The sequence below is a fragment of the Diabrotica undecimpunctata genome, chromosome 11, assembly GCF_040954645.1.
Source record: "Diabrotica undecimpunctata isolate CICGRU chromosome 11, icDiaUnde3, whole genome shotgun sequence".
Classification (NCBI taxonomy): Eukaryota; Metazoa; Arthropoda; class Insecta; order Coleoptera; family Chrysomelidae; genus Diabrotica; species Diabrotica undecimpunctata.
The window spans coordinates 23,554,730-23,566,386 of NC_092813.1; the positions used below are offsets into that span (position 1 = coordinate 23,554,730).

Genomic DNA, 11,657 nt, shown 5'->3' on the forward strand with positions numbered 1-11,657 from the left:
GCGGAAGTTACGCTAAAACGTCTTTTGACGTGACCCGCCCTTAAAGAGTTACACAATGAAATGTTTTTAAAACAAATTTTAAGACAGTTTCCACACCACCCGAGAGGTATGTCTTGTGGCGCGTTACTTTTTTTTAAATGGGTGTTCGCCAAGAGCCATATTTTCCCATTAAATAAAATAAACAAAACACTTAAACAGTATAAAACAAAACAAAATAAAATCCTATAAATCAAAATAAAATTCTATAAAAACAAAATAAAAATAATTTTGGATGTAACAAAACATTGTTCTATTCTAACACAAACACTAACCACACTTACTATGTTCTTCTCGTTTTTTTCTGTTTTTGGTTTTTTTATGCTGATGTTCCTACTAAACTATTAGAAAATATTATTCGCTGTCTAAATCTGAAGATGTAGTGCTGCTATCGCTGTCATTATCTTCACCTGGTGTAATTATAATTGGCTCTAGTAAAACTTCGACATGAGTGTCAAGTTCCCACATACGATATTCTTCTTTAATTATGTGGCCTATACATTTAGCCCATTTCTCTGGAGTTACATGGAGGATTGCTTGAATCAAAAGTTCCTTAACTTCGTTTAATTTGAACGTTTTGTTATTGCGTGCTACTTCTCCTTTCACTTGCGCCCAGATAAGTTCAATGGGATTAAGTTCGCAATGATAAGGTGGTAGACGCAGAACTTTAACACCATAATCTTTTGCAGTTTCATCCACAACATATTTAAGATATTTACTTTTCCTTAACCGTGCAATGTCAAGTAGTTGAATTTTGAGCATTGATTCTTCGTATGCAATCCCCTTTTCTGTAAGCCATTCTTGAATTCTCCCTTTCCGCCATGCCGTCGTCGGTAATTGTTCTAGTCTGCGGCTATGATATGACGCATTGTGCATAACAACCACAGACTCAGATTCCAATTTTGGTAAGATTCTCTTAAACCAGCGCTCAAATACTTCAGAAGTCATTTCTTCATGATAATCACCTGATTTTTTCGACTCAAATTGAAGCAAACCATCATCAAGGAACCCTATATCACTTCCTATATGGGTGATGATTAAACGCCGTCCCTTTCCTGATGGAGCCTTTAATCCTGTAGACCAGCCTTCTATAAATGCTTCGCGTTTACTTTTTACATTTAAATCTTGCCAAACTTTTCCAACTATATGACCTTCGTTAATCCAGGTTTCATCCAAATAATATATTTTGCATCCAGTGCTGCGAATTTTTCGTATTTCTTCTAAATATTTTCTTCTCCACAGGATAATTTCATTTTTTTCTAATAGCATACTTTTTCTGTTGCGTTTTACGTATCGAAAGTTCATTTCGTGCATGGTCCTAATTAAGACCTTACGAGATATCTTGGGTAAAGAGTCATCATTTTCGAGCTCTTGAGAAATTTTTTTTAGTGTTGGAATTTCACTCCGAAAATAAAATGAATGAATTTTTCGACGTATAATATTCCTTGTCTCGTCATCCAAAACAATGCTTTTCCTACCTCTAGTTTTACCTTTTTCTTGCTTTTTATTTTCCGATGTATTTTTAAGTACACGATAAATACAGCTAACGGATACTTTTGTTAAACTGATACAAATTTCGACCGCTTGGCTAACGTTTAATGCCATTTTTCTGCCGACAATTCCTTCATAAACGTTTCGTATCATTACCTTCTCTTCGGACGTTAACATTTTCCGTCTCTTTTGCGGCTTTTCATTCTTGAACAACTCGGTTTTTCGTCCATTGTATTTCAATAATCTGGATATATACTATATATACAATAATTTCAAAGAATATAACTAAATATTTACTATAAAACGACAAACTATAACACTCTTATTATCAATAACACGTTTTATCAATACTACAATACAATATTGATATAACAGTATTGACAACAATAAGTTTACAAACTTATCACATAAAATATACTCAAAAAAATACATGCACTATTTACCCATAGAAACACCAATGTTTTCTTCGTTCATTTCTTCGGCAAAAAATAATAAAAACTAGTTTTACTGCATGTCTGGATCCGAATTGTAAAACCGAGTTCCCTCGCTAATTCCAACATTGCCAAACGATTGAAAAATAATGTTTTAAAATATCGATTTTTATTTTATAAATTTAAATACGTAACGAAACGGAACATATAAATAAAATTTATTTTATTACAATTTTGTGCTTAATTTTTACTATTAAAAAAATCATGTTTTTTGGTATTTTTATGACGGTAATAATCACTGCGTGGAAGAATACAGGTTTTGTATGACCATAATTACTACTTGTGAACAAGATTTGGCTACACTGTACGACAACTTCTGGTCAAGTCTACTATAGAGAAGCACAAATAAATATACTACTTTATATATTCTGTAATTTCTTATGGGGAAACGCAAATTTCAATCGAGAAAACAGGCAGTTTTCGAGGACCGCTGTGTACATTTAAATTTGAGGATATTCGGCGTTTAAACTATGATATCACTCTTCTGAATTGAGGGTTTCTACTATAAAAGCAACAGAATTTAAACCTTATTGAAAAAGCACCAAAAGAAAATATGTAATGGGTCCTAAATATAGTTCAATCATGTATCACACTATGGAAAACAGCAAAAGGAAATTGTGCTTAGGTCCAGTATATTAGGAGCTGGTTGCATTTGCAACATGGAAAAATACAAAGAAAACGATACCAATCAAAGTATTATCCCAACAATACAGTATTCATATAGTATCTTTTGGTCTATTCGACTACGACCTTTTCAGATCTGTTGTGGTCCTTAGTGACCAGGTATAATTGCAATATGTAAAAGTAACAAGAAAAAATTATGCTGAATGGAAGTGTTAAAGATAAAATTCAGTATAAAGCGGCCCCTAGATGGTTAATATTATGGTCAATATATTGGACAATAATTTATATTGTACAATATATTGATCGTCTGTTGGTCACATTGAATGATTGAGCAATATATTGTGTCAATCAACATGACTTTCATTTTTATTGAGCATATTGTAAATATTGCGGCGTCTGTGAGTAATATTGCGCAATGTTGGTTCAGTTTCGTTTTAACACTCTTGTTGTAAACATCGCGGTGCGGCAAAAAATATGTCCGCAAAGGAAAAATGGGCAGAAAGAAAGTTTATTATAGATTATAGAGTGCATCGATGTGTATCGGTCGTTACTGGCTTTGTGGAATGTCAAGAGTAAAGATTAGAGTAATAAAATAAAAAAAAAGAACAGTAGTATCAATTGCTCCAAAAATATAGAGAATATTATCCAGATGCTGATAAGTTGCAGTTTCGTTGCGTACTAACTTTAGAAAAGAATTGCGTCGTATAAGGGACTCTAAAACAAGTGGTGCAGAGACAGACAATGTAATTTAACCAACATTATGGTAATGCAGTTTCTCGTGGGTCAGGACGAACCTAGTGCTTCACAAAGTACTATACAGGAAGGAAATAATGATAAGGAAGAAGCAGATAATAATATAAACGATGTGGACAGTGATAAATCAAAAACTGTTTTAAAAATCAATGTGAGCATATAAAGTTTAATAATTCAAGTTTACATTTTAAGCAAATTTATGTTGCCATGAAACCGGTTCCGTTTCGCATTTATATTTATTTTAAATATTATTTATCACAGTGCTGATATATTCGTTTTTATTTCTATTTAAACATACGCGCCACTAACGGTAACGCTTTGTGTTTTGCCCGCTAAAGCAGAAACCGGCTTTGGCGCGAAAGACTCACTTCGCCATCAACACTCGACCAAGTCGGTCGATATTTTGTATTAGTCGGATTTTTAACGATTGTAATCAAAATATACGTAATAAAAGTGTTTCAACCCCATAGTTTTTTCTTCATTGTCCATTCGAGTTGTATATATCAGTGGTTATCAAAGACATTTGTGCAGTTTGATTCAATCTAAATTTAGTCATAGAAAAACCGAACCATGTGTTGGGTTGTTCTCTGATTTAGTTAACTAGCCGGCAAGTCGTCCTCTTCTGTTCGTGAGGGCGGAGTCAAGTGGTTACAAGTAATCGTTACAAGTAACGATTACAACCTTCGGGCGGTTCCTGTAGAGCTACAATTCAAGCTGCTAGCAGTCCACCCAACATTACATCCAGCACCGTAGCAGAAAGCATCTGTAGTCTTTCATCTAGTGCGTGGATAGAACTTCATCTGGTCAACAGCACGCCTAATCAAAGTAAGTGAGCCTTTCCCATCTCTATTTCATATATTCTTTCTACTTGCGTGGAGTTAAATGTCGTTTAACTAGGGTCAATTATAAAAACCTGTTTATTTGGTTAAACTCATTTTATTACTCAAATATTTCGTTAAAAGGTACAAAAACCTGTCTTGCTTCGAAACAAAACAACTATTCATTTCATATACTTGATTTTTTATCGCCGAGTAAAACCTTTTATTGCCTTACTTACATTTCGAACGGTAACGAACCCTATATAATTTATGCGGTTTTACTTGCAGTTAGATAAAAAATAGAATTTTCAACATTTTGTACAATTTTATTGCTTATTCATAACGACAGGTAAAACCTTTTCTTATAATTGCGATTTCATTATTTCATTAGTATACTGGTAAACATTTTAAATCTTTTCATTGTAAAATAAACTTCGAGTATTATTAAAAAATATCTTATTATGTCTCTAAAAGATTTAAACAAAAAAAGGGGTATACTCAAATCACGATTGACAATATTCAAAAAATGTCTTAATAAACAGATTGAAAAACAATCTGACAATTTAGTTATTGAGGTAGAAACCAGGTTAGCAGATATAGAGCCTGTTATAAATGAATTCGAAAAAATTCAATACGAAATAGAAAACATTTCGAAGAATGTTTCTGAGGAATTAGACAATAGGGAAAGGAGGTTAGTCTTTGTATGTGGGTATATTTTATTTTATAAAATATACCCACATACAAAGACTAACCTCTTTTGTTATACGTGGTATACAGCCAGCTGCAGGAATTATTTTCCTTGTGGATTTTGTTAATAGGGAAAGCTTTTCAGATTTGTATTATTCGCTTGTATCACAAGCAGAAGCATTAATAAATTCGATTTCAAATAAGCATGAATGTAACAATCGTCCCGTAGAATCATTTTCTTTGAACTTAGGTAGCACTCATTTAACAAATGTAGAGCAAATTAATACAGTCCACTTCACTCTCAAATAAAGCTCCCAACTATTGAGTTACCTCATTTCAAAGGGTCATACGGGGGGTGGCTTGAGTATCATGATACCTATGATGGTCTAATTCATAAAAATCCTTCGACCAATTCAATTCAGAAGTTCCATTATCTTCGGGCATCTCTAGGTCAAGAAGCTGAACAGGTTATCAGCTCATTAGAGATTTCGGCCGCGAATTATGATATAGCATGGAACTTACTATGCGAAAGGTTTGCAAACACGCGTCTTTTGATCTACAATTATACAAAGGCCTTATTTGATTTGCAACCCATTCCAAAAGAATCTTCTACTCATCTTCGTCAACTAATTGACAATGTTTCGAAAAACTTGCGTTCGCTAGAATCTCTTCAGCAACCTGTCCATTCTTGGGACACTCTGTTAATATTCATGATAGCAAGCAAGTTAGATGCCCTCACTGCGAGGGAATGGGAATCATATAGATCCGGAAGTGATCTTCCTACCTTTGAAGATATGATCGCATTCTTGAAAGGCAAAGCTGATCTTCTAGAGCAGCTAGAAGTATCGAAAGTTACGTATAAATCGGACAGGCAGTCCAAATTCTCAAGGCAGTCGCAATCTTTTCTCTCGTTCAATAGAAAAGCATGTACGTTCTGCAAAGAAGATCATAAAATATATAACTGCGCTAAATTCTTGGGGGCTTCGACCCAAGAGCGAATCAAACACGCTAGGGATTCAAAACTTTGTACAAATTGCCTTTATTCTGGCCATTTTAGCTCCAACTGCAAATATGGAGCGTGTAAAAAATGTAAGGCAAAACACCATAGTTTGTTGCATTTAGATAAACAATCCGTTCACACTACCGATAGTCTCTTTCAGCTCACTCGAATGTAGCTCAATCAATTTTGTCTACAGCTGTCGTTCAAATATTCGATAAAAACGGTAGGGTTCATCCATGTAGGGCTTTTCTTGATTGTGGCTCTCAATCAAATCTCATAACGAGAGAATTAGCTGATAAGCTAGCGCTATCAAGGTCCGAGGTAAATATCTCTATTGTAGGGATAGGTCATGCAGTCTCAAACATTCGATCTAAGTGCACAGCGAAGATTCAGTCAAGGCAGTCTTCGTTTTCTACATCTCTTTCATGTCTCGTAGTCAATAGTATCTGCGATATAATTCCAGCATATAGTTTCGACATTGGAAACTTAGATATTCCACGTCATTTAAGACTAGCAGATCCAGATTTTCATGTTGCTTCAAAAATCGACATTCTGATAGGTGTTGATACTTTCTGGAAAATCTTGTGTGTGGGACAATTCAGTTTAGGTCCTTCTGCTCCAGTCATGCAAAAAACAAGGTTCGGTTGGATAGTTTCCGGTCAGTTTAATGACAAGGGAATCAGTTTCATATTGCAACTTCAGTAGAAATGATTCAAGTTCTGACTTAAATGTTCAGTTACAAAAATTCTGGGAACTCGAAAAGTACACGGAACCTGTACTTTCCGAGGAAAACTTAATATGCGAAAAACACTTCTCCTCAACGGTGAAGAGAAATGACGAAGGTCGCTTTATCACCAATATACCTCTGAGGGGCTCCATTGCAAATATAGGTGATTCAAAGCGACAGGCATCAAAACGTTTTCTCAACTTGGAGAAAAAACTTCATAAAAATGACGTCCTAAAAAGGATGTATACCGAATTTATGGAAGAATACATACAACTTGGTCACATGTTCAAGGTTGATGATAGTCAACAGAGCTTTTCGTATTATCTTCCCCATCACGGGGTCTTAAAGGATGACAGTCTCACCACAAAGCTTCGTGTGGTGTTCGACGGTTCCTTTCCATCTTTTTCTGGTCTATCAATAAATGACATTCAAATTTCGGGTCCTACCATTCAGGACGATCTATTCTTAATTTTACTGCGTTTTCGACAATATGCATTTGTTGTTTCTGCTGATATTACAAAAATGTATCGTCAGGTGCTCGTGGATCCTGAACAACGAGCACTTCAGCAAATTTTCTGGCGTTCTTCTCCTTCTGATACTCTGAGCACATATCAGCTAAATACGGTCACATATGGAACAGCTTCAGCTCCGTTTCAGGTCATTCGTTGCTTATTTCAGTTAGCATCCGAGAATAAAGATCTTCACCCTACTGCTTCCAAGATCATCAATATTTGCGAGATTTCTATGTTGATGATCTTCTGACAGGTGAAGATTGCACAGAGTCATTGTCAAATGTATGCAAGGATATCAACAATATCTTAAACAGCGGATGTCTTGAGTTGAGGAAGTGGGTATCGAATGATCCGGTAGTACTTAATAAAATTCAAAGTTCCAAGTGTCTATCAAATCCAAAATCATTCGGTGGAGAGGAAAAGGTAAAGGTACTTGGCCTAAATTAGATGTGTGATTCGGACACACTAACATATAAGGTAGCTGATTTACCTAATCCTAATAAGGTAACGAAGAGAATAATTCTTTCTCGTATTGCTCAGATCTATGATCCTCTTGGGCTGCTTAGCGCTTGCACAATTACGGCCAAGATTATAATGCAAATTCTTTGGCAAGAAAAGCAAGGCTGGGATGAATCTGTTCCTCAAATCATTTTTACGCAGTGGCAGCATTTTAAGAAGAAATTACTTAGATTAAATAATATCGAAATACCTAGGTACGTAAAATTAAAGGATTCGATCTCTTGTGAGCTACATGGTTTTTCTGATGCCAGCAACAAGGCATATGGTGCTGCAATCTATGTTAAGAGTGTTGATTCTGATGGACATGTTTTGGTTCGTCTGTTATGCGCAAAATCTAAGGTTGCACCCTTAAGGTGATTAGTATACCTCGTTTGGAATTGTGCGGCGCATTTTTACTTGCTCGTTTGTCTGAAAGGGTAATCAAGTCCTCAGATATCAATTTTGATAAAGTATTTCATTGGTCTGATTCTACTATCACTCTGGCATGGATACGCACACAGTCAAAACTATTAAAGACGTTTGTAGGAAATCGTGTCGCTGAGATTCAGAAAGGAAAAGTTGGCACCACGTAGTTTCGAAGGATAATCCTGCTGATCTTGCTTCTCGTGGAATTAGTCCCCTATTACTCATGTCTTCTGACTTATGGTGGCATGGACCTTCCTGGCTTAAATCAAATGATTATCCTACACAATTTTCTCTTCCAGATGACATTCCGGAGTTAAAGACTGCCGAGGTCATTACTTTGTCTGCCACATTAGACTTTTCATTAATAAAGCAATTCTCTAGTTTGATTAAGTTAAAGAGATGTACTGCTTACATTCTGAGATTCATTAATAATTGCAAAATATCCAAGTCTTCCCTTCATGAGAGAGCTTCAGGTGCTTTAACTTCTCAGGAGATTTCAACCGCTATGTTTTACCTAGTAAGGATAGTTCAGAATGAATGTTTCTCGGAAGAAATACGCAATTTGACAAAAAAGGGGCCTATAAGCCCAAAAGGCAAACTCATTTCGTTGCAACCATTTCTCGATTCAAATCGAATACTTTGTGTTGGTGGTAGATTAAAAAATTCATCGTATTCTTTTGAGAAAAGACATCCGATTTTGCTACCATCTAATAATTATTTTACTGACTTAATTCTTTTAGACCTGCACGTTAAACTCTGTCATGCAGGTCCTCTTCTTCTTTTATCTACAATTCGAAATGAATTTTGGCCTATTCATGGTAAAAATTCAGCCAAGCGTATCGTCCATAAATGTATTAGGTGTTGTCGTGCAAGTCCACCTAAAAATCTGTCTCCAATTATGGGTGATTTACCGATGGATCGTGTTGACCCATCCCCTCCTTTTTATATCACAGGCGTAGATTACGCAGGTTATTTTTTAGTCAAGGATCGAAAGGGGCGTGGATGCAAACTTTTAAAGGCATATGTAGCCTTATTCGTGTGTTTCACAACTCGTGCTGTTCATTTAGAACTCGTATCTGATTTAACTACTCATTCATTTATAGCAGCCTTTAAGCGCTTTGTAAGCAGAAGAGGAAAGCCTCTTAAGATATACTCTGATAATGGAACTAACTTTCAGGGTGCTAATCGTGAACTAAAAGAGTTTTATGATTTTATTAAGACTAATAAGCGTGAGATTCAAGACCATTCAATAATTGAAAGTATTGAATGGCACTTCATACCTCCACAATCGCCGCACTTCGGTGGCCTTTGGGAGGCCGGCGTTAAGTCAATGAAATCGCATTTAAAACGCGTCGTCGGCAATGCTCACCTCACGTATGAGGAATTCTGTACAATACAGAAGTAGAATCTGTCCTTAATAGTCGTCCTATATCTGCCCTTTCATCAGACCCCAATGACCTTTGTCCTTTGACTCCGGCTCATTTTCTGATTGGAAGGCCTTTGACAGCCATTTCTGAACCTGATTTGATGTCAATAAACGAAAATAGATTGATCCACTTCCAGCGCCTTCAAAAAATGGTGCAGCACATTTGGTCAAGGTGGTCTAAGGAGTTCATAGGAGAGCTGCAGCAGCGGAAAAAATGGAAACAAGTTTCCAAAGACATTAATATTGGCACACTAGTTCTTATCAAGGAAAAGAACTTGCCTTCTCTAATTTGGCAGATGGGACGTGTAGTTGAGCTGCATCCAGGTCCAGACGGAGTTTCCAGGGTGGTGTCCATAAAGACGACGAGAGGTATCATTAAGAGAGCAGTATCTGTCATCTGCCCTCTACCATGCAGTAAATAGTGCTAAACTTTTGAACAATTTTGGTCATTTTTGAAATTGTTAAGTTGTTGTATTATTTTGAAAGACTTTAGCCTTTCAAGGTGGGCGGCCTGTTCCGTTTCGCATTTATATTTATTTTAAATATTATTTATCACAGTGGTGATATATTCATTTTTATTTCTATTTAAACATACGCGCCACTAACGGTAACGCTTTGTGTTTTGTCCGCTAAAGCAGAAACCGGCTTTGGCGCGAAAGACTCACTTCGCCATCAACACTCGACCAAGTCGGTCGATATTTTGTATTAGTCATCTTTTTAACGATTGTAATCAAAATATACGTAATAAAAGTGTTTCAACCCCATAGTTTTTTCTTCAAAACCTGTCCCTCGTTATTAAAAAAATTACAATAATTATCTCTGACACTTTTTGCTACAGTGGCTGAATTTCTGGCATGAGTTGTATAAAGTGATATTGATTGTCCAGTTGTTCTCCAAGTTGCTTCAACAATATTTCCTGATTCAAAATCTTCTACATCCACAGAATTATTGTACATGTATGACTGAGATTGGTTTCTTCTTAAATAATTGTGTAAATAGCAACATGATAAGACAATGATTTGAGCTTTCTTAGGCAATAATGCAATAGGTCGTTGAAATACACCGAATTTTGATACTAATATTCCAAATGCATTTTCCACAATGTGACGGACACAACTAAGTCGATAAGTAAAAATTCTTTTTTCCATCGTTAATCCTGTTTGGCTGTAAGGTTTCATGAAATTTTCTGTCAGTGCAAAAGCGTCATCTCCGACAAAGACAAAGGGTAGTATCTTTTGACTATTTGGCAACAGATCAGGTTCTGGGATTTTAAGTGAATTATCTGATAATGCTTTTCCAAATGCAGTATAATTTAAAACACCTCCGTCTGATATTCGTCTATTAATTCCTGCATCTACCATAATAAATTCGTAATTGCTATTTACAACTGCCATCATTACAATACTAAAAAACTTTTTGTAATTGTAATAATATGAGACTGTATGTGGAGGTTTTTTGATTGCCACGTGCTTTCCATCTACAGCTCCTAGACAATTAGGAAAATTCCATTGAACATTAAATCGATTGGCAATAGCTTTCCATTCAGCTTCTGTTGTTGGCAACTACAATTACAAGTTAAATTGATAATATACAAACTTATTACTACTAAACAAAAATTTAATAAATGTTTTTTTTACGGCAGTGCACATAGGAGGGATTACCAAAAACGAAAGCAAGAAAACTTGATGAGTCCAAACAATTAATAGCTTTAGCCCTTAAACACCTTGAAAAACCATCAACTGATTATGAGAAAATTACTTCTGCTTGGGCAGTAGAACTTGAAAAAATAACGCATCGCAAAAAATTTTTGCGAAAAAGGCCATTAACGACATACTATTTGAAGGTTAAATGGGAACACTGCATAGGAATTCTGTGCAAATTAATACTTTTTCTACTTTTTTAACCTCAACTACTAATCGGAAAACAGACTATGAACTAGTCAGAGCCCCCTACTGTTTGTAACTATTTTTCAACTTTTCAATAAAAATATAATTTTAGAGTAAACTGAGATATTTAAAATAAATTTTGTTTTGTGTTTAAAATAATCTGATGGGGGAGACGGTCCTGCAAGTGACACAGTAGTTTCGTTGATTTTTGCTTCGTAATAAACTTCAAATAATTGGGGAATTACAAGTTAGAAAATTCAACAAAGTTCAAAAATAAGAGTT

General features: G+C 35.4%; 1 protein-coding gene across 1 annotated transcript; it reads left to right on the forward strand.

Moving 5' to 3' along the window:
* The first annotated feature begins 8,286 nt into the window (after window positions 1–8,286).
* On the forward strand, window positions 8,287–9,468 carry LOC140452773 (uncharacterized). Its single transcript, XM_072547100.1, has one exon. It carries the CDS (start codon window positions 8,287–8,289, stop codon window positions 9,466–9,468), a length of 1,182 nt encoding a protein of 393 aa, XP_072403201.1.
* Window positions 9,469–11,657: the final 2,189 nt, after the last annotated feature.